General features: G+C 41.2%; 1 protein-coding gene across 1 annotated transcript; it reads left to right on the forward strand.

The window, feature by feature from the left end:
• Positions 1-1,550: 1,550 nt before the first annotated feature.
• On the forward strand, positions 1,551-23,848 carry Dgat2l6 (diacylglycerol O-acyltransferase 2 like 6). Its single transcript, XM_060374393.1, has 7 exons — positions 1,551-1,710; positions 18,035-18,145; positions 18,473-18,543; positions 18,901-19,105; positions 20,321-20,495; positions 22,478-22,689; positions 23,176-23,848. The coding sequence occupies exons 1-7, from the start codon at positions 1,626-1,628 to the stop codon at positions 23,328-23,330; spliced, it is 1,014 nt and encodes a 337-aa protein (XP_060230376.1). The 5' UTR covers positions 1,551-1,625; the 3' UTR covers positions 23,331-23,848.
• The last annotated feature ends 768 nt before the right edge of the window (positions 23,849-24,616 follow it).

Here is a 24,616-nt window from a genome sequence, read left to right on the forward strand (position 1 = left end):
GTAGACATGATCTTTCTTTTATGTGGCCATGAAGATGCAAGAATCAACTTGAGAACCCCAGCTAGCTCAGGAGGAAGAAAAGAGAGAAAGGGCTGACATATCATGGGTGCATTTGACAATGAAGGCACATCACAGCTTAGGAGAAAACTTCCCTAAGCTCAACTCTGCAGGGTCATAGTAATTATTTAGATCAGCAGTAAAGAGCTCTGCTTGGTTGCCCAGGTAGAACATTTGTAAAACACTTCATATTATTTTTGTTTCATTTTTACAGGCACACTTTTAGTTACACTCAACAAAAAAAAAAAAAAAAAAAAAAAAAAATGTCTTCAGTACTCAAACCCTTATGTATGGAATATTAATCTTTTCCGAAATCAAGTGTATAGATTTTTTTTGTGTGTTTAAAAACAATGTCTATCTTAGCCAGGTGGTGGTGGCACACACCTTTAATCCCAGCACTTGGGAGGCACAGGCAGGCAGATCTCTGTGAATTTGAGGCTAACCTGGTCTACAGAGCAAGTTCCAGGACAGCCAGGACAGTTACACAGAGAAACCTTGTCTCAAAAAATTGAAAAAAAAAATATGTCTATCTATTTTCTTAGACCTTAAGCTTAGTGAAGTCAGAAATTGTGTGTGTCTTCTTTTCCACTAACTTTTCAGTACATAACAACAGTAACTTCAGAATCATTCAGCAGATAATGACAGGAAAAATAAATAAATTCTGAGAACTGGACCTTGGTATGATCTTTAAATTTGCAAAGGCTGGTAGACAGAAGCATGACCCTTAACCAGAAACAATCAATGGCCAATATCCATAAATTGAATGAATGCTCATTCACTAATTTAATCTTCAAGATAAGACCATGAAGCAGGCATTGTCTCCATTTTACAGAGGGATAAACCAGGGCACGAGGTATCACTAACTTACAAGTGTCAGGACTCAGATCTGAAGTCTATGATCTTATCCACTCTACTGCCTTCCAACACTAATTTTCAAATAGTGTGGGAGAAATTGATTAATTTCAGGAGGGAATAGTCGTGAGGAGGGGAGGGAAGGTGTCTGGAACCTGACAGCAGTGTTTTTCCTGTTTGCCATGTGGGGTCTGGCTACTGATTCAGAACCCCTGGGAACAGAGGCACACAAAAGAATTGGAGAAGCCCAGATATGCATGTTGGACACGAGCTCTATTGGGCTGAGTGGCCCACAGCTGAAGGAGCCAGAGTAGCCACTAGCGCGGAAGCAAGTGTGGCCTCTAGATCCCTTTTCTAAAGCAGGTCCGATTAGCAGCAAGCTTCTTTGTAGAGCCTCTAAGTAAGGTGGACAAAGCCATTCTTTTCTCTTGCACTAGTTAGTCAGAGACCACCCAACAGCTAACGCTATCCAAGGCCACTGCTTTCTCATCAAAACTAGTGGTACATATATTAGTCTAATGTACAACCTTCTGTGTGTAGGAAGTTGGGGCGGGCCAGGAAAACTGGAGGAAAGGTTCAGTCAAATCTGATAAAAGCTCAGTGGCTAACCAGCTCTGATGATAAGAGATAAGAGCCAAGCATTTGACATCAGCTCCATCTAAGTGGCTCATTGCTTCTGGTTGAGCTTTCCGCCACAGCTGGAAAGCACTGAGACTATGGCCTTTCTCTCCCAACTAGATCTGCAGGAAGCTCTCCGAGTATTTGCTGTATCTCAGTGGATTCCAGTCTATGCAATTTTAGGTGAGTAACCCTCAAATGCCAGGGAACATGCCCAGAAAGAGGCCAGGCATCCCCCATGAGGGAAGCTCTGGTGCCAGCACCTTCTTGGGTCCCTGTATCCCTCTGGAGGTGGACCAGAGGATAGGAATGAAGCTATAACTGCTCTGGTTTAAATATTATCCCAGTCTCAAGAGTTGTCCTCTACAAATTATCTGAAAAGAATCATATTTAAGAACGGGACAGAGTGGTAGTTGGTATTACTAGAAAAATCTAAGGTGATTTCTCTACTATAAGAATGTTGCAGGTGAATTTTGTAAAATCTGAGGGTTGTGTGAGCGACATCAGAATTTTTCGGCACTCAGTGACCAGCGTTGGGCTAAGGAGCTCCTAGAATCAAGCCGGAAGTCAAGGCTTCCTGGGAAGTCAGCTGGAGTGGCAAGCGTAGAAACTGGGCGGGGAGAAGTAAGAGCATCTTGAAGGATGAGATGGGTAGGAAATAGGAAATAGGTGGTGCCAAGCCGCAGCAGACTATATGACCTATATGTGTTCGTTCCTTCAATGGTGAATGTAGGCGAGAAGCCTTAGATGTGATAACAGCACCTGCGGTTTTGTCAGTAGCAGACAGGGAAGAGATTTGCATTTCACTGAAGGAGTTGTTTGTTAAAGCATCTCAAAATTGTGCTTATGCTGATGATGGCTTCAAAATTTCAGTAGTTATTAGAACTGCTGTCAAAGCTGGTTTCTTAATGAATAGAGCAAGACACATGTATGCTACCATATCATATTGTGAGGAATGTGATAATGGCGTTTTAATATAGTGGCCTGCCTTTGTATGCTGAGTGTTTTGCTGAGCCATTTAAAAATATTATTCAAAGAAAAGGTTTATACACTTCATTAGACTGCCAGAGGGGATCCGTAGCCCCCAGAAGATACAGACTTTCTAAGCTTCATTAAAATCAAATCATGCTGTGCTCATCATCTGTTTAACTTTAGCTATGTCAAGAAAAAGAAATTAAGACTGGTCCTGGTGGTGCACGCCTTTAATCCCAGTACTCTGGATACAGAGGCAGATGGATTTCTGTGTGTTCAAGGCCACCCTGGTCGACAAAGTGAATTCCAGAACAGCCAGAGCTGTTACACAGAGAAAACTTGTCTCAAAAAAAAAAAATACAAAAAACCAAAAAAAAAAAAAGCCATACAAAATAAAACCAAACAAACAAACAAAAAGAAGAAAAAGAAAGGAAAATAAATTAAACCTGGTGAGATTTTTCTCAACAGGTAAAAGCTCCTACTGAACAAGACTGACTTCAGTCCCCAAAACCCACAGCTGAAGGCAATAAACAACTCCTTCAAGTTGTCTTCTGACCTCTACACACACAACGTGGCACATGTGCCCCCACACTCTCACACATCACACATCATGTACATATGCAAATAATAGTGATGATAATAGAGAAATATTTTTTAAATAAAAGGAAGTTAAAATCAGGCAGGCCTAGTAGTTCACACCTGTAATTCCATCACTCAGGAGGCCTAGGCAGAAGGAATGTTATGAGTTCAAGGCTAGCCTGGGGTATGAAGTGACTACTGAGTTCCAAGCCAACCTGATCTGTGAAGTGAGACCCTTTCTCAGCAATAAAGGAAGGAGGGATGGAGGGAGATACAGGGAGGGAGGAGGAGAAAGGATAAAAGGAAAAAATAAGTTATTTTTCGGGAAAATTTTTGTTTTTGTTTTCATACTTTCTGTTTTCCTTTGCATTTTATTTTAACTTCTTCAAAAAGACCCCCCCCCCTTGGATGAGTTCTTCCCCTCCAGTAGAAAAATAAGGGACAGAGAGGAAGGTCAAAAGAGACATGGTTGTTGAGGTGACAGCCACCATTTCAAGTCTAGATCCCAGAAAGGGTGAGGAAAGAGGGGGCTAAAAGAGAAGGGAAAGGAGAGAAAGAGCCGAAGAGCTGCAGGCACCAGGTATGGCTCAGTGTAAAGCACCATCTCCAATCCCAGCGCCATGAAAACAAATGAGATGGGGAGAGTTCTGTGAGTGGGTACTTCAGACTTGAGGTCTCCTTGGTACGGTGCTTGAACACACATGCTCAGATTGTTCTGGCTACTCTGGCAGCTATTTTCAGTACAATGGTTTTCTTTTGCTCCCAGAAGACAATTCTCAGGGTTTCTTTTTCTTTATCTATTTTTTCCCCTTTCGAAGGGCACTGTCTTCCAGCAGGACTAAGGTAAAGGGGCTATCAGGTGACACCTTATGTAGGTAATCAAGAAGGCTGGGGACAGCATCCTCCTCCCCACTAAAACTCACTGGCTCCCAGTGAGCTACCCTGAAAGAGTCCAGAGGAGTAGAATGGGAACACTTGTGACACATAATGACACAATTGTGTCACCAGTGAAAACACATAAAAATAAGTTGATTTATTGTGTCTTCATTATTAAAGGGGTTTCATTATAATAAATTATAGAAAGAACAAATTTCCTTGTCTTAAGCATCAATTCAGTTGCATCATCAACTGTACTGTTTTATAGTGTTTTAAGCCACGTTCAGAATTTTTCAGCTTCTTACCCATAAAACCCTGAATTCCTAAGTCCCTTCTTTGGAAACCACCATTCTAATTTCTATTCATATAAACTTTCCTATTCAAGACAATTGTGCCGTAATCACTTTTGTCACTAGCTTACTTAACATACCATAAGGTTATGAATGTTTATTCATATGGCAGCATATGGCAGAATTTCCTTCCTTCTAAAATCAAATATCACATTTATGAATAGATTACATTTAGTGTACTCATTCATCTATTAATGAGCATTAATTCTCCCTCTTGGCTATTAGAAATAATGCTGTTTCAAGCATGAGTGTTTAACAACATCTTTGAAACCCTGTTTTCTAATCTTTAGGGTATATACATATATATGTATATATATATATATATATATATATATGAAATTTATGGGCTGTATGACAATTATATTTGGAATGTTTTGAAGAACTGCCAGCCTGATTTGCACAGTGGCCGCACCATTTTACTTTTCTCACAGCAGTGCACAAGGGGTTGGATTTCTTTGTATCATCACCAATAGCTTCTGGATTTTTTCTTTTACCATCTTAATGGGTGTGAAGTGAAATTTCACCATGGTTTTGATTTGCATGTTCATGATGACTAATGATACTGAGCATATCTTCAAGTATTTCTTGGCCCTCTCTCTTGACTTGTTTTAGACTGATTATCATTCCATTTGTATAACATTGTGTTTCTGTTCTTTAGTGATTATGATAAGAATTTCAAGAATCCTAGGTATTGCAGACAACCAAATCAATTATTCAATGGAGCATAATGGCCACAGAGGTACCAAACATGTTCAGTTCTATTCATCAACAGTTATAGAAAATATTCATTATAAGACCTTGAGCTGCCTTTGCTGAGACTCTAACAATGATCTGATTAAAAGCTCTTTGCTCTCAACCAACAGAAACAAACTGTTCAGCCACTGTACACATTTTATGTGCCAGAGCTTGGCAGACACACAAATAACTACACTTTAATGTGGACTGTGATAAGTGAAAGAGCCACGAGAAAGAAATATGAGGGTGCCAGGTAAAGAAAATCTTACAGCAGATTGAGAAGGTTAGAAAGGGAAGCAGACTAGTATGATGTGCTCAGGTCATGAGTCCCAGAGTACTTTAGAGTGGGGTTACAGTTCACTGTGTGACTTTGGCCAAATCTGGGAACTCTCTAAAGCTTAGTCTCATCATCCCCTTAGCTGTGTCCACAGGAAATCCTCTGCATGCATCCTCTTTCTCTTTTTTCTTTATTCCTTCTATCATGCTCTGAGCCTGCTTGCTTATTCTCACTGAATGACATTCAGAATCATAGTCAGTTACCGATTGCTGCTGGATGTTATATTGAGGAAAGAGAGACTACAGGAAAAAGTGGGAAGAAAAAGGCAGAGGTATAAGTAGGAAGAAGTAAGAAGAACAGATAAGAAGATGAGTTAGGAAAGATGGTAGCTCTGGCAGACCTCTGAGGCTTGCTCTCTATGTGTCTCTTTTTGGGCTTGGCATTGCCAACTCTCAGAACTATAATAGTTCTGGTCCTCTAGTTTCTAGTCTCCATCCTATTCCATCTATTATACTGCATGCTCAACAAGTCTTTTTACCCCCAGTCTTGGGGATTAAACTCAAGGCCTAATGCACTGCAGTGAGCTATATTAGTTGTCCCATCAAAAAATAAAATAAAAAATAATAAAAAATAAAAATAAAACAAACTGACCATAACCCTTTTCTGTTCAAAAATAATAGTTTTCAGTGGCCAGCTTGATGATGTACAAGTTTAGTACCTTGGGCCTCCTTGAGCATTTTCTCTGTTTGACTCTGACCCTCATCAGCTCATCTACCTGTATGAAGTTTGTATTGAAAGCAATCTACCCATGGAGTTATGGGGAATACCCCTTCACTTCTGCTCTGCCTACTTCCCTGACTGGATGCTGAAGGTTCTTCCAACACTGTCAATGGACACCTTTTCCTTAGGAAAATTACTTGACCCGTATCTTCTCCTTAATGCTTTCTAGACTGTGCCAGTTCTGAAGACCTAGGGCACTTTTCAAGACTAAATTGGGTAACATCTCTTACATTAAAAAAAACAAAAACAAAAAACAACAACAAAAAAAAACCCAATGTTCTACTTTAGTTATAGAAGTTGAAATAACTTTGAAACAAGGATCAGTGAAACCCTCTTTTTCCACTATGGTTTTCTGGAGAGTGTTGAAGTTAAAAGGCGTGCCATCAAAAAATCAATATATTCCAAAAGGTTGCGATTCATGCACACATGGCCTCTTAAGCCTGTAATCCCAGAATTTGGACTGTTATTGAGCCATGACTTTGAGTTTAGCCTGGGCTACATGGTGAATTCCAGCCAAGACTGTATAGCAAGACCTTATCTCAAAACAAAGATGTTATAAAAAGTAAGTTATTAAGGTATACACTGTTTTACCAGAACCCACTACCCTTTATTCATTAAATTATTACAGAACTTTACTGTGTGCAGGCCCCAGTTTTCCCTCTCTGCCTAATGAGCTCCATGAGAGTGAGAGCTGATTCTTTCATTTTTTCATAGAAGCAGACTTGACATTAAATATACCATCTTCCTAGATTTCATGTTCCTTGATAGAAACCATTAACTCTATATTTTTCCCTTCCTTTATCCATCCTTTTTGTGTGGGTGCTTGCCTTCTTCTGGTTTTTGATACTACAAAAAAAGGAGATAGTCTTTGATGTCAGACAGGTCATTTCTGCCACTTACTTGCTACAAGTTCCTGTGCACGGAGGACTGTCAATTTCTATGTGACCTCAGGCAAGTCAGCCAGTCCTTCATTTACCATAGAAAAAGTGCGTACTTCCTGAATCTTATGGCTGTTCTACAAAGCAACAAGATGAGAAAATACTCAACCCATGTTAATTTTTCTTCATTTTTATTATAGAAACTGACATCATTTGGAGCTACATCGTCCCATCTGTCTTTATTTTCTGTTGCTTTGGCAAAATACCACAGTCTGAGCAACTCATGCATAACAGTATTTTGTCTATGGTACTGGAGACTAGACACCTAATATCAAGGTGCCAACACCAGGAAAGGGCTGTCCTGTGTCATTCCCTGGTAGAAAAATGGATGGGTGAGAGAGTATGCAAGAAAGAGAGGAACAAGAGAAAGCAAAACTCGACTTTATCAGGAGCCTGATCCAGAAAGAACATTAATCCAATTGAAAGGTCCCATCTCTTTAAAACCTTTACATCTATCTACTTTCCAACGCTTGAACTTTCAGGCATACTTTCAGATCACGGTACTGCCTCTTAACATATGTCAGCCTTGCCATTTGATCCACAGAGGCATGACAAGTGCTTCAAACATGGGCAACTGAAACTCTGATTTCACTGCACCTTCAAGAAGAATGATAATAGGGTCCTAGAAAATTGAGCATATTTGATGCATCCCTGCAGGACCAGGCAAGATATCCTACAGTATGCCCTAGCATTTCTACATCCAATTAACTGCACTGGGATCAAAACTCAATTTCCATGGTATCTTTACCCCCTTTCTTTTTCTTTTGTGTTTTATTTTGAGACACTCTAAAAACCAGCTTTCCAAGTGCTAGAATGACAGACAGGTGTCATCATACTTTTTCTTCCATGGCAGCTTTCAGATTGGTTGAAGACACTATAGCACTGTTCAGATTTCCATTCCCAGTCACATGAATCATGGATCACCTTCACCCAACTCTCTGACTACAGTTTCTTATGTTTTCCCAGTCATGCCAAACTCTTCCTGAAATGAATGGGATCTTTACCATTCCTCTTCTTGATATCTTTGCCTGCCCCTCTAGCATCAGGGCTCATCTCTACAGCTTTCTTCCCAGGAACAACTCATTCTATGACTCCTTCATGCACTTCAGCAGGATAGAATGGTACTCAAAGACCCTGGACATTACTGTTTCCATGACTTTTCTCAAGCTTTTCCTTGCTTACTTTCTCTACCAACTGAAGTTCATCTTGGGAGGTTATCTTCCATACAAGGCTGAGAGACTCTGGAAGAAAGGAACTTTGTTTACTGTGTGTATTGATATGTGTTAACACAGGGAAAGAAGTACTTGAAATAGCTCTTGTCACATAATAGGTGTCAGACACTTAATAGAGACCCAGCAAATGTAATCTCTTTTCTCAAGTCTTGGCATGAAGATACATGTCGTCTCAGAGCCTTCATTTCTTCCTCTGTAAAGTGAGGGTAATAAGTTATTAAGTTATTATTATAATAAAATAATAAGTCATTACCTCCCAAGGCAGTGAGAAGATTAACTGAGACAATGCACAATGAATGTCAAATAGCACTGTGTTTCGTAATCACTCTTCAGCACTCACCATCTCAGATCATACTTATTTCCACTTCCATATTTAGTCCCTTTCTCTTCCTGTCCCCAACAATCTCCTCCTTTTAGCACAAAGATGTCCTAAGAGGTAGGCTCAGTCAATGCTTGTTCAATCATTTTATTCACTTCTACTCCAACAAGGAGCATTTATCATTGCTTTAGTTCCAACAAATAATCTAAATAAGCACAGAAAATTCTTTTGGATAATACAACTATATTCTTGGCTTTCTGAGAGCCAGTTAGCCAACCACTAACACTCAGACTTTGGCCATTTCCCTGAAGCAAATGTTTCCACACAGAAGGGTGTTCAGCTAATCCTCTGAGCAGCTAGTCACTATAGCCTTCCACACACAAAAAGCCCAGCAGAAGGCTTTTCCTTGTTGAGAATAAGGTCACTGGTATTTCTCATCCTGTTAACTTTCACCTGCCACTTGGAGACTTTGGAAATCCAATTGATAGTATACAGCTCTGTGTAGCAATAGTTTATCATAAGCCATTGCCCCATGCCTGACAATGTGCTAAGAGCGGTCTAATGGGGAGAGAGCCAGACAGATGTGGTTGGTACTAATTACACAAGCAAACATGATAAAGGCACAAGCATTATGTTGCAAGTGTGCAGAGAAAGAAACTCTTAATTCTTCTGGGGGAATTATCAAAGATATCATCAAGGAAATATCTTTAAAGTAAGCCTTGAAGGATGAAAGAAATTTGGTAGGCAGAAAGTTAGGGAAAAGGTAATCAAAATAAAAGAACAGAAAACATATAAATGTGGAATGATGTGGTAAGTTGAAGGCTGAATAAGAAAAGGATTTTGGTGGTTGGGCACCTGATTCTTCTACTTTGGTTCTTTCCACAGCTGTGTATATCATCTACACTACTTAACATAATACTTTTGTTAAATGAAATGTTTCTGTAGTCTAAATAATTTATTTTAACTGAAATCTTTATAACAGTACCCTGAAGTCATTTTTAGTCATTGTCTGTTCAAAAAAATCATCCATCCATACACCACCACCTCAGATCATCTGGTGTCCCTACAAGGGGTGAGAGGACTACACTTTGAGAAACATAGGAAGTGTGAGGACAGATACTATCAGACAGGGCTAGGGAATACTTGGGTCAAGTCAGGAGAGAGCTGAGTAAATTTGTTGAGACTTGCTTTGCTTGGCAATGGAAGACTATTGATGGCTTTTGGAAAAGGCAAACATGGAAATGTGCATTTCAAAATGCTGACGAGTAGCTCCAGAAATGACTGGAAGGGGACACCGGCAGCTAAAAAAAAAAAAAAAAAAAAAAAAAAAAAAAAAAAAAAAAAAAAAAAAGACAAAAGGCCACTGTGGAGACTAGAGGAAATCAGTTCCTAGGGTGTATCAGTAGCAATGGAGATGGAGGGAGGAGGATGAGCAGGAGAGATTTATTTATTTAGGAAAATGAGAAATTTCAAAGGTAAGCTCAACTTTTTGAACATAAGACATTTATCTTGAGATCTGAAAAGTGGTTAGGAGCCATCCAGGCAAACATCTGAGGAAACAGCCTGCCAGGCAAAGAAAGCAGCCTGCACAGAAGCCCTGCAGCTCAATATCAGAAGAGGCTGAAGGGCCTAAAACATTGTACAATAAAGAAACCAGAGACTGGGTCAAAAATGGCCCCTTCAGACCACACTTAGAAGGCTGGACTTCTTTCATAATGGACACTTTCTCAACACATATGTGGACTCTGCCTCTGCCTTCCCAGTGCTGCAATTATAGGCCTACCCCAGCATTCCCAGGCCATGGGTTCTCTTTAACTTTCTATATTTATAGTAAAGTGAGAGCCAATAAGTGCTCACAAAGCCACAGGCATGCCTTTTGGTTACATGTTCTTGTTATGTGCTGCTCAATGACAGAACCAAATTTAACCGCACTGTACTGATTACACCCAGATCCAAGTGAAAGCCAATAGTTGATTTCAAAGAAACTGGTCCTTGCCTAGAGAGAAAATGGTGACTTAGATCAGGTGATAGCCTGAAAGTGGGGAGCAGAATCATTGGAATGATATTAGAACTGGTAGAAATCGGTAACTGATTCAAGGGAGGCCGTTATTCTAACTCAGGAGTTGAAGACAGTTGAATTATAGTCTCAAACAAAAAAAAAAAAAAAGTTTTTTTTCAAAGTAAGACAAAGCTGCTAGGGAGAGGGCCTTGTGGATAAAGTACTCGCTGCACAGTAATGGGGATGGAAGTCTGGATCCTCAGAATCTACATTAGAGCCAGGCAGGTGTGTCAATCGCCTGAGGTCCTAACACTTGGGAAGCAGAGACTGGAAATCCCTGGAGTACACTGTCAAACTAGACTAGACACCGTTGGGTTCAGAGAGAAACCCTACAGCCTATCAAGGAAGACAGCTGACACCAATATTGGGCCTCCATGTGCGCCCACACACCTGCAGCTGCACATTTGAAAATATGTATACACATGCATGCCTAACGCGCACACACATACACACACACATAAACACACACAGAGCAAGATTAAAAATAGCCAGGAACATTGTGAATCCATAGGTTAAAAAAAAAAAGTACAGAATACACCACAGCTAACATCTCTACACTTGATCAAAGACAGAACACTATCTCTAAGACTGGGAAAAGCACCTCCAGGTACTTGTATCAACACATTAAAAGTTCTAGCTAGTGTGACAAGATAGTAAAACATTTGCAGATAGCATGATTACCCAGAGAAAATCCTTAGAAATTTATTGCCTATTTATGTGCTTGTACTTTTTGTTTGCTTGTTTTTTAGGCACTCAGCAGGCTGTGAAGTAGGAGGATGGCTAGGTCAAGGCCAGTCTAGACTGACTATACAATGAGATCCTGAGAGAGAGAGAGAGAGAGAGGAGGGAGGAGGACACAGGCAGACAGAAGGGGAGGAGGTAGGGAGAAAGAAAAAAAGGAAGGGTCAAAATAAGCAACAGAAAGTAGAAATTTAAACACTACTAAATACTTCCTCAAATCAAATACTTACAAATCTAAAAATAAGATTATGTTGATAAGCACTTACCTTTAGGTGCTTTTTGTTTAGAAAAAATAAAGATCTCAAATAACAAGTAATATAAGTTTATACTTCAAGGGAACTGGAATCAGAACAAACTAGGTTCACTGACGATAACACAAAGAAAGAATAACAGAGACCAGCACATAAACAAAATGAACTTGTCAACCAAAGCAAAAGTTGGTCTCTTGCAGATAAAAATAAAATTAGCAAATTATTAGCTGATAAACCAATAAAAAAGAGCATATTAAATGAAATAAAAAAAATTGAAGAAGAGACATTAAAATGACTACCAGAGAAAGAGAGAATATCTCAAGGGGCTGCTATGAAAAGTCTCATACAAACAAAGTGTATAACCTAAATGAAGTGGCTAAATCTCTAGATATATACAACCTAGCAAGTATGAATCACAGAAGAACAGAAATATAAACATATCAATCAGAAAATGTGCATATACATTGACTGAGTATAGATTGAGTCAGTAACCAAAAACCTCTCAATAAATCAAAGCCCACGAAGAGATAGCACTGTCACTCAATTCTACCAAACATTTTTTATTCTTTTTTAATTTTTAATTATACTTTAATTTGTATCCCCCCTCTAGTTCCCTCCCTCCTCCCCTCCCAACCCCTCTTCTCCTCCCCCTTCTCCTCATACTCCCCTCCCCAAGTCCACTGGTAGGGGAGGGTTTCTTTTTCTTCCTTCTGATCCTAGTCTATCAGGTCTCATCAGGAGTGGCTGCATTGCTTTTCTCTATGGCCTGGTAAGGCTGCTCCCCCCTCAGCGGGAGGTGATCAAAGAGCAGGCCAATCAGTTCATGTCAGAAGCAGTCTCTGTTCCCATTACTATGGAACCCACTTGGACACTGAACTGCCATGAGCTATATCTGTGCAGGGGTTCTAGATTATCTCCATGCCTGGTACCCTGGGCTCAAATTTTTTGGTTCTGTTGTTCTCCTTATGGACCTCCTGTCCTCGCGAGCTCTTACTATTATTTCCCACTTCTTTCATAATATTCCCTGCACTCTGCCCAACAGTTTGGCCATAAGTCTCAACATCTGCTTTGATAGTCTGCAGGGAAGAGCCTTTCAGAGGCCCTCTGTGGGAGGCTCCTAACTTGTTTCCTGTTTTCTTCTTCTTCTTCTGGTGTCCATTCTCTTTGCCTTTCGGAGTGGGGATTGAGCATTTTAGCCAGAGTCCTCCCTCTTGATTAGTTTCTTTAGGCATAAGGATTTTAGTAGGTTTATCCTATATTATATGGCCAAGATCAAATCCTCAAGTGACAACACATGCTGGAGAGGCTGTGGAGAAAGGGGAACCCTCCTCCACTGCTGGTGGGAATGTAAACTTGTACAACCACTCTGGAAATCAATCTGGTGCTTTCTCAGACAACAAGGAATAGTGCTTCCTCAAGATTCAGCTATACTACTCCTAGGCATATATCCAAAAGAGGCTCAAGTACACAATAAGGACATTTGCTCAACCATGTTTGTAGCAGCTTTATTTGTAATAGCCAGAAGCTGGAAACAACCCAGATGCCCCTCAACTGAAGAATGGATACAGAAATTGTGGTACATCTACACAATGGAGTATTACTCAGCAATGAAAAACAAGAAAATCATGAAATTTGCAGGTAAATGTTGGGACCTGGAAAGGATCATCCTGAGTGAGCTGTCCCAGAAGCAGAAAGACACACACAGTATATACTCACTCTACCAAACTTTTAAAGAAGTGTTAACATCAACTTTCCTTTTTTCTTTTCTTTTTGGTTTTTTTAGACAGGGTTTCTCTGTGTGGCCCTGGCTCTCCTAGAACTTACTCTGTAGACCAGGATGGCCTTGAACTCACACAGACCCAACTGCCTCTGTCTCCCAAGTTCTGGGACTAAGGGTGTGCACCACAACCACACAGTTTAACATTTCTTAACCTCTTCCCAAAAAGCCAAGAGGAGAAGATGTCCAACTCATTTTACAAAGTAATCAGTACTCTCATAGCATGAAAGAATACTACAGGGAAAGTAGAAGGCCATATCTCCAATGAGCAGAGCATGGAGGCAACCAAAGCCAATAGCACACACAAAAAAATATTCACCATGGTCAAGTGAAATTTATGCCGTCGATGTGAATATGTACATCTTCAACATGTTAGAGTCAGTAAGTGGTAGTCAAAACACTAACAAAACAATCACATGGTTGTCTCAAAAATACAGAAACCAAACTTTGGAAAATTCAATATTCATTCAAGGTAAAACTTCTCACCAAATTGAACATAAAAGGAATGTATCTCTGCATCATGAAGGCCACATATAAAGAGCCCACAGCTACAATCACACTTGATGAACAATGAGATGATTCTTTTTCTACTCTTATCATTCCTATTCAGTAGAGTACTGAAATTCTTAGCTAAGGTAATTTGTAAAGGAAAAGAAAATTTAAAAACCCTCTAAACTGAAAAGGATGGGGAATTATCTGTTAGTAGAGGACATAATCTAATCTGGAGAAAACTCTAAAGTTTCCAACAAAATGTGGTTGGAAATAAGAGATAATGTGAAGCCTTCCAGGAGGCATGTATACCATTGCAGTAGCCCAGGGACTGCTTCCCTCTCTGCCCCAAACCAGAGAGGTTGTTAACCCCAAACCCAGATGTGTACTCATACCACTGACAGAGTTGGTCACCTGGCACTCCTGCACTCTCTGTGACCTACCTGCACCTGGACTCTATGCAGGATATTTGGACGCTGCAGGACAGCTGTTGCTGGTTCACAACACTATTGCATGTTAACTACTGCTGTTTGCACATGCCTTTCTTGATCTGAAGACTGTGCAAGTCGGGGCCTATGGATCCTGATTTAGCTGAGGTGTGGGAACTACCAGTGGCCATGCCCATCAGAGGCTACCAAAAGTCTCATATCAAAAGAAATGTGGTTGATGTCACCACCATTCTACAAAGTAAGAAGACTGAAAAATCTTGCCTCTACCAGTTTTGCACAGATTCTGTTTTGTTTGCGTTAGAATGGGCTGAAAGGTAGCTGTAAATCACATTTTTAACTGCAGGAGGGATGCTCCAGCTCTTAGCAAGAGATGAGCCATTTTTGGAAGGTTCAGACTTTCAGCCAGAGGGCATAGCTCAGTGGTACAGTGTTGGCATAGCATATGTGAGGCCCTATCTTCAATCCCTCGTACAGATGAGGGAGACAGAATTCAGAGTTTTAGAAAAGCTTTGTGTGTTTGCTTGCTTGCTTGCTTGTTTCTTGAGACAGGGTCTCTCTCTCTAGAGCCCTGGCTGTCCTGGAACTCAGTCTGTAGACCAGGTTGGCCTCAAACTCACTGAGATCTGCCTGCCTCTGCTTCCCAAGTGCTGAAATGAAAGGGGAATAACACCATGTCCAGCTGTAAAAGCTTTTGTCTACTAAAAAATAAAGACAGAAAAAGTCATGGAGGTAAAAAAAAAAAAATCACAGAACGGTGATATACAATCACTGTCTTTTTATTAATTTTATTACATTTTACATGTGTGTGTATACCTGTGTGTATGTGCCACAGTGCACATGTGGGAAAAACAACTTGAAATGGGTCATAGATCTAAATGTGAAACAGAAAGTTATCAGTTTGTAGGAGAAAACATGGGACTGGGCTGGGCCTGATGGTGCAGGCCTATAATCGCATCCATTCTGGAGGATGAGGCAGGAGGATCCCAGTTCAAAGCTTGCCTAGGCTACAGAATGAATTCTAGGCTAGCTTGGTCAACTTAAAGAGGTTTTATTTTAAAAATAAAAACAAACATAGCTGGGAGTGTACCCTCATGGTTAGAGAATTCCTGAAAGTTGTTGCCATGTGTACACATACACACACACACACACACACACACACACACACACACACATACACATATTTTAAAGAAGTACTGTAAAAGGAATCCGTAAAGGGAAAACTGTCTAGCAAATTATGCTTCACTAAAACAAAAAGCTTTACACTATGCAAACCCTTGTTAAGAGGAAAGCAATGACTGGAAGGAAGTACTTCCACAGACAAAGTACTTGTATGCAAAATGTTGACGAATGTCCAGAATCCGTAATAAGACAATATAAAAACAGATTGGAAGTGAACAAAAAGTGGGCAAACTGGTAAATCCCTGCAATCTTGTGCTTGGGTGATAGAGACGGGAAAATATGAAGTTAAGGGTCATCCTTGGATACATAGCCAGTTTGAGGGCACTCTGGGGCTTTATGAGACTCTGTCTCAATGACAACAAAAAAAGAGGACTAATGGACAAAATAATTGAATATACACTTCATTCAAGAAAACACACAGAGGCCCTGTATGATGGTATAGGCCTGTAATGCTAGCTACCAAGGAGTCTGAGGTGGAAGGGTCCCATGATCAAGAATTACCTAGGATTCCGAACAAGTTCTAGACCAGCCTAAGTAATTTAACAAGATGTGCCTTCAAAATAAAAATAAATAAATAGATAAATAGATAAATAACAAGGGACTTAGATGTAGCTCAGTAGTAGGATGCTTGCCTAGCATTTCTGAGATCCTAGGTTCAATCCCGCTAGCACAAAAAAGAGGATGCACAGAAGGCAAATAAACAAGCAGATAGAAAGATGGTGAGCATCATAGCCTAGTAGGAAACAAAAATTAGGTTGAAGATTAAGCACACAGCGCATCTGTTTCAGTGGCTTGGTCACCTTTAGTGTGTGAACTGAATTAGGAGAATATACATCTAAGAGTCTTCCTTGATAATCCCCTCTAAAATGCCTAATTGGAACACAAAGAGAAGATCTTGGAACCGTGACCTAGTGTCATTGGAAGTGTCACACGTGCACATGAACTCTCTGTTTTATCACTCTCTAGATTTCACTCTCTTGCTCTCTCTTCTTGAGATAGAGTCTTATGTAGCTCAGGCTCACCTCAAATTCATGATGTATCCAAAGATGTCCTTAAACTCCCGAACCTCCTACTTTTGCCTCCCAGCAGCTAAGATCACAAGTACGTACTACCACACTAGCCCTGCTACCTCCTTAAATCCCACATTTGTGGTCAGAAGAGGGTGGTGACCTACAGGTATGGTCTGCTAGCATCTACAAGGTACTGGAGACTGGAGAAAGCTAGAGAATAACTATCATAAGAGTTAGATGGTGCACTGGTGTTTCTAGCTTAAACAGCAAAGTCAAATAGGGAACTTCACAAAGCCGTAAGGTTAGAGTCAATCTCGGAGAGATTGGCATGTTCTGGAGAGCGCCCCACTTACTGTGGAAAGGGACACCAACAGCGAACTGCTGCAGGAGTCAGAGGAGGCTTAGAGAATCTGCACCGCATGGACTTTTAAAAGAGCTGTGGAAAGGCTGTACCCAGGGCTGCTAGCAGCACTGGTTTTACACCAGTAAAAACCCTCTTCTCTTCATACCGGATGCTCAGCACCGGACTAAGTAGCCCCAAGATGCCATCTCAAAAACACCATTGCTGTGTTGGTGTTTGTTTTTGTTTGTTTGTTGTTTGGTTGACTAGTTAATTGATTCAAGACAGGGTCTCACTGTGCAGCTATGGCTCTCTTTGAATTTACAGTATAGACCAGGTTGGCTTCAAACTCACAGATATCTGCCTGCCTTTGCCTCCCAAGTGTTTGATTAGAGGCATGTGTGTCACTAATCCTAACCTGTGTTGATGTCTTGACAACATAAGGGCCTCAGGGAGCTGCACTCTGGAGGTACTCAAAGCAAGTGTCCTAAGACTACATGCTTATTTAAAGTGGAGCCCATTACTGAGGATGTAGTTCTTTGGTCGAGCTCTTGTCTATCATGAACAAGCCTTGGATGGAACAAGCCATCACATGTTTGCTTCTTGTAGTGTGCCATGTCTCTTTGCTAGCAGAGACACATTTCCCCATTCTGAACAACCCTATGATTGGAGACAAAATAAAATACAATGAAGCAGTTTCTAATCTACATTTTCTTCTTAATATCAGACAGCCTGGACACTGCAAACAGGTCCCTACCCTCAGAAGATAGTATAGGTTTATCAGTTCAACAAAGCAAGAAAACCAACCTTCTAGAAGGAACTTTCTGAACCACCAGACTGAAGATAATCAGGCACCAGCCCAATGTGCTTCTTTTTCCTTTTGCCGAGCAGTTTTGCTTTTTGACCCCAGCTGAAGAAGTACTCTGAGGACTTTATGTTTCTGCAGCTTCCTTGAACAAGATCTCAGACATCAGGAGGACACAGACAGCAGTCTGATCTAGAGCAAGAGATAGGCAATGGCTGAGGGGAAAAGGAAAAAAAGGTCCCCGTATCAGCCTTGCGTGATCCCTTAGTGTAGAGATGAGATGAGGCTGTGAGAGGCATATCAAGCCTTGAGAGTAACTGAAGGGCATATGTGGGTTGTGTCTCCTCAGGATGTATTTCCTTCTTCGGTATACCCTATTCCATCCTGTTCGGTAAATTATGGCCCTTGACTATTCTCTGCTTTGCCTGGCTTGCCTATGATTGGAAAACCCACACTCAAGGTAAGAGAAGTGAGTAGAATTGTGGTTGTGTCTGTGCTAAGGGGGGAGTCATGGGAACATGGAAGAGGGAGGTAGATAAAGAGATGAGAAGATGGAACAAAGGTCTCTGATGGGCTTCATGAAGCTTTAAGAGACTGGGATCTCTGAGTAGGTTGTCTCCCTGTCACCTTTCTAGTTCTCTGTTTAGTAGTTGGACCCAGAACATCTGAGATATAAGAGGGAGGCAGCTTCTAAAACTTGAGAAGCATAGGCCAAACTTTTCACCTCTGGGAGGGGTAGAGGGACTGGCAATGGCCCACGTACCCTTCTCTTTTTCTCTGTCCACAGATGGTAGGCGTTCAGATTGGGTACGAAACTGGACCCTCTGGAAGTATTTCCAAAGCTACTTCCCAGTAAAGGTAACCTTTCCTTTTCATGCCCATTTTTCTTCTGGATGCCCTTGCTCCTTATTGCTTGAATTCCCGCTTTCTGTTGAGATCCATGTTTTCAAGGGCTCCAATGGCCATCAGTGAAGGTGAAGGCATAGCAGTATAATGTAGAACAGAAACCCAAAATAGATTTGCAAGTGAGGAGACAGATGAGCAATACCTTTTTTCACAGTGGCAAACCCAGGTCAGCATCTCTTAGCACCATAATCCCCGGGAATCTCTATGACAATAACATCTTAAGGATATGGAGACTATCAGCTGGGCTCTGACTTTATGGATGCTTTCATCCTTCTTCCTGATCAGTCTCCCTCAATCTTCCTCTAACAGCTGGTGAAGACTCATGACCTTTCTCCCAAACACAACTACATCATTATCAACCATCCCCATGGTATTCTGTCTTTTGGTGCCTTCATCAACTTTGGTACTGAGGCCACTGGCTTTTCCAAGTTGTTCCCTTCTATAACTCCCTATTTAGCAACATTGGAAGGGATCTTCTGGTTCCCATTTGTACGAGATTATGTGATGTCCAATGGTGAGTACAATCAATCATCTTGTTCTGAAATTCAACTCAAGGTGTCTACCCTCAATAAGCTCTGATAGTCATTCTGTGATAGACTACTTGATTTATTTTCTAAAAGCATTCAACCAGTATCAGGAGTATGTGCCCAATTATCAGATTCTGCACAAATTGTGAGAGGCATTTTTGTTGGGCAGCAGGAGAAGTTACAGGCATTCATAGTGTGTGTGTGTGTGTGTGTGTGTGTGTGTGTGCGCGCGCGAGCGCGCGCGCGCGCGCGTGCCTCTATGTAAGCTCTCATTTCAAGGCACCTTAAAGACACTGTAAAGTCTCTCATACCAATTAGTACATACAGTCTTGGTCCATGTCCTGTGTCTCCTGGGAGCCCCTTGATCCTTGCTTAAGATGCCAAGGATAAAGGACAATCATCTATCAGAATCCAGGACAACTTCCCAGTGCCAGGCTTAATACCAGGACATTGTATCAGATTTCCTTCTCCCTGGATGAATATTCATCTTTCTGGACATCAGAAAACAAGTGAAGGCAAACTAAAAGGTAAGATACATTTATCTTGAGGGGAATCCCAGAGGATATTTCAGCTCTCCTCTTAGGTTGATATGGCCATGTAGCTAGGGTTTCTGTTGATGGCTAGACCTTGGATGCAAATTCTGAAAAAATGGAATTTCAAAGTGATGAACATCTGTGGTTTTCACTGAACAGGATACTATCCACATTCCATTGTTCATCTACATTTCAGTTTGGCTTGATCTGTCTGATCACCTAAAATCCTAGTGAAAGGATCCTTTTGGCAGCTTGATTTTCGGGGAGGAGCACACTAGTTTGTGGTGGCTAGCTTGATTACCACCAGAGGAAATGCCTCTGGAGGTTTTCTAGAGCTCAGCCTGCTCAGAGAGAAAGACAACTCTACAGTCTATGGGTAGAAATGGGAAGGGGGAAGCTAAAGACTGTCTGTCTATAGGACAGGAGACTATGAATGGAAGCAGACAAAGAAAATCAGTATAACCCTGACTGTAGAAGCCTGCAGTCCTACCAAGGCAAGCATGCAGCTGCTACTAAGGATACATTCTCCAGTTAGGGTTAACTCAAGACAAGAGACCAAAGACAGAAGGTGATAAAGGGCCTCCAGCAGGAAGAACCTGAAGGAAGCCTTCTCCTACACCCAGGCACCCAAGTTCATTCTACCCACTACTTGACTTTTTGGTTTCACAGGTATATGTCCAGTGAGTGAATTGTCCCTGAAGTATAAGCTGACCCAGAGAGGCTCAGGCAATGCTGTGATCATTGTGGTGGGCGGAGCTAATGAAGCCATCTTGACCAGCCCAGGAGTCTCCATACTCTACCTAAAAAGTCGTAAAGGTTTTGTGAAGCTGGCACTGAAGACAGGGTGGGTCACTAGGTTTGGGGACTCTCTTATCACATTACTTGGAACCTCTGTAGCTCTACCCAAAATGGCACACACTCTAGGAAACCTGATAGATACCTCCTCTTTACCCTGATTACTTCCTTTTATCCTTCACATTATGCCTTGGGGATATTTGGAACTCCAGACATTTGGGTGAGCACTTTTGGATCTTGAAACTGGGGGAGAAAGAGTAGAAGCAGGTTCATTAATCTGGGGCTCTGGGAAAAAGCAGCTTTGTTCTGTATTTACTCATTCCCTGGGAGGCCCTAAGAACCACCCAAAGGGAATGATGGCACTGGCTGAGTGCTCAGATGATAACCCCAGAGTGTTTTCAGCAGCTATCAAAAACCTAGTGTGTATCAGGCTTAGTACAGGACATCAGAATACAGGAATAAATGATCGACAGTACTTGAAGGCTCCCAATGTAGATTACAAATCTAATGTAGATTACAAATCCATTCACATATCATAACAAAACATATGTAGAATCTAGCTACTTAGCATCCCAACTACCATCCCATAGGTCTAAACATCCTTGGAGCTTCTCCTTTGCTTCTGTCCCTGCTTCCTTCATCTCCAAGATTCTAGTCCCAGTTGTAGCTAACATGATCCTGGTAAACCATGAGTCAAGTTATATCATGTCTCAAAATGCTCCAATGACTCCTATGCCACACAGAGCAAAAGATTTTGAAGAATCTGGTCTTCAGCCACTTCCCTGACTTCAGTCCTCACTAGTCTCTCCATTGCCTCCTCCTTCATTCCCAATAAACACCATGAGTGTGGACATTTTTCTCATCTTTTGTATTCACTGGTGTATCCACATGACCTAAAACAGTGCTATCACATAAAAAGAACTCAGTGGAAATTTGTTGGGTAAATGAAAATAAAGGAGAAATATGCAAAGTGCCATGAAATCATCAATTTATGGAAAGACTTTGGCAAAGACTAGAGGTTTCATTGGAGAATGACATCTGAACTATGCTAAAGTTAAAATATGAGTAGGAATTGCCAATCAGACAAAAATGGGAAAAGAGCTAGGCATTGTGTCACATGCCCGTAATCCATTCCACTCTATATTCTGAAGAAGGAAGACTACAAGTTCAAAACGAGCCTGGACAATTTGACAAGATCCTGTCTCCAATTAAAAAATGTTTAAAGATCTGGGGTTCATCTTAGTGATAAAGTGCTTACTTGACATGTACACGTCTCTGGGTTGAATTCCCAGCACCTCAAAAACAACACAAAAAACAAACAAACAAAAGGGAAAACCCATGCATTCAATAAAAAATATGATATATGCAGTACCACACCAGACCAGACCCTAGGGATTCAAAGAGAACTGCCCAGATTTTCACTTTTGATTGGACAGACAGGTAAGGAGGTGACTACAAGGCTGGGCATGAAGGTGGGAAAGCAGAACAGGGGGAAAAATTAGCTGAGGGATAACAAACCCACAGTGGGAAATGAGGGTGACCAAAGATTTCTTTAAGGAGATGTGGTTAGAACAGAGTACTGAGAGGCAAAATGGAATTTGCTACATAAAGAGAAGGCAGAGAGGAGAGGCCTTGGCACACTTTATAAGGTTAAGTAGTGGGGAAGCTGGCCAAGTTCTAAGACACTGATCTCCTGCTAAGCAGTGAGAGCTGCAGTGAGAAGCTCTGGGAGGACTTTGAAGAGAGAAGTGGCATGTATACATGTGCAGTTTGCGGGTATCATGTTGGATGCTGGACAAAGGTGCTAAATCCTGAGCTTACTTCTTGCTGTCATGGTCTAAGGTGCTGCAGCAATACTGAGGTTCCATTGGAGGAAGTGGTATGGCAGGAATGAAACATGAAGCTGGTGATATATGGGTGCTTGAAATCTGGTCATGTTGTTGGGAGGTTGGGGACGTTTTCCACTTCAGAGTGTTGCTGGGGGAGATTTTGCTCAATGAAGAGCTCATACTGCTCTCCTTCTCTTTGCAGATCATACCTTGTCCCTTCTTACTCCTTTGGTGAGAATGAGGTTTTCAACCACACAATCTTTCCTGAAGGCACATGGCTAAGGTTTTTCCAAAAACACTTCCAGAAAACTGGCAAAAAGCTCTTCGGCATAAATTTCTGTACCTTCCATGGCAGGGGCTTCACTCAGAAATCCTGGGGCTTTGTTCCTTTCAAACATCCAATTACCACTGTTGGTGAGCTTTCTTACTTTTTCAAGGGTGCTCAAGTTTTTGGCCTCTCACCCCAAGTCATCCATCAATCCCAAGGCAATCTGGATCACAACCAGGGTACACTAAAGAAATTACAGAAGGTGCAGCTGAAAGCAGTGTGGAAAGGTCAACCAAACAGATAATACTTGCTGCCATTCATGGGTGGGATAGAGCTCACCAGATGTCATAGGAACATTATTATTTAAATAATTATTTAAATTATTAAATGGATTAACTATTAAATGAATTATTTAAATTCATTCAGCTCTTTCCTATGCTTGCTTTTATTCTCTGGAGCATTGGTAAGACTTAAGTGACCAGAGAATGAATGTCAGGACATACCTGGAGCAAGGGAAAGAATGAATGGAGGGGAACAGCCACAGATACTGTTGGAATGTGCACCCCTATTAAGATGTGGGTAGTGTTGTTGTGCTAGGGACTCTGACACTTGTCTCTGTTCTTCCTCTGTAGTTGGAGAACCCATTCCAGTCCCCAAAATCAGTGATCCCGACAATGAGACAGTGGAAAAGTACAGTGAACTTTACATCAGTGCCATACGAAAGCTGTTTGACCAACACAAAGCTGAATTCGGCTACTCTGCGACCCAGGAGCTGACAATTATATAACATGAGTAAAAATCTCTGTAACTAAAGCTCAAATACATAAAGGATCCAGATAAAGCCACAGGGAAGGAAGAATTTGGGGAGAGACGCAGATTTTAAAGATGTGAACACAGGCCAACCAAGCCAGAAGTGCTGAATGAATTGGCAATACTGCAATCGAATCCCCACTTCAGTAGTTAAGACAATTTTGGGAATGGGGAGACAGGAAAGGACTGGTGAGGACTGACTAGTAGAGGGGGTAGCTTGTTATTTTATGACAATAAACTAAGTTCACTCTCATCAACTCTCTAATGAAAGTAATGAGAAGACAAGATACTCTTTGCCCTTTCCCTACAAACCTTAGCGACATTGTCAGTATTTAGGCGTAAGCTTAGAAGCTTTACTTAGAACAGAAATTGTTTGCATACTCCAAGGCCAGGCCCTTGCCTTCTGATGTAAGGACTGGGTAAACTGAAGACCTGAACTGTGGCTTCCTAATTCAAACAGACAATACTCCCTCAATTGTGCTGGTAGTCCCATGGTTTCCCCCACAAAAATAAAGCTCTGGACTGAACTAGTGTGTGACTCCTCCCCCCATTTCTCTGTGGTTCTGCTAAAGTACAGGCTACCTAATTCATTTCCTCAGCCATCCTTTATACTTCTTGAGAGAAAGGGTGATGGACTGGAAGCACAGCTGCTTCACAGTGGAGCAAAAACCCAGTAACGGGTCCAGATACCCACAAAGCAGCTGTTTCTCCTGAGCCGTCAAAAACCACCCTAGGCCTGAATAGATGAGATGGCAAGTCTGCTCAACAGCGAAATGTTAATTTGATGTCAAATACAAACTATATGCCATGCAACATGTCATTATATTCACAACCTTTGTCCTAGTGTTAACACCAGCCCTGTAAGACTGTACTCATTGCCATCCCCATTTATCAATAGCTAGAGTCCTTAGAAGTTAAGTAACTTCTCAAAAATCATACAATTTTGTATACAACTAGCATCCAAACCCATGTCTCACTAATTCCACACCAAGGTTCTCTCCAACATACCTAATTCACTACAGTGTCTCAGCTTTCATTTTCTAGAGGCATATTTATCAGTTTGCTTTCCACTTTTTTTTTCAGATATTTCACTCCATTTATTCATTGTCTATGGTGTTGTCATACAGGACACTTTCACACAAGTATAGGCATTGGGCACAAGCCTATCTCGCTTCTAAGGGAGGGTGGTCTTGAAAGTGTAATCTTCCTGCCTTCTTTCCCAAGAACTAGGAAACCAACCAGCCTTGTCGGATGCGGTCCTGA

This window comes from Meriones unguiculatus, chromosome X, assembly GCF_030254825.1.
Source record: "Meriones unguiculatus strain TT.TT164.6M chromosome X, Bangor_MerUng_6.1, whole genome shotgun sequence".
NCBI classification, from domain to species: Eukaryota; Metazoa; Chordata; class Mammalia; order Rodentia; family Muridae; genus Meriones; species Meriones unguiculatus.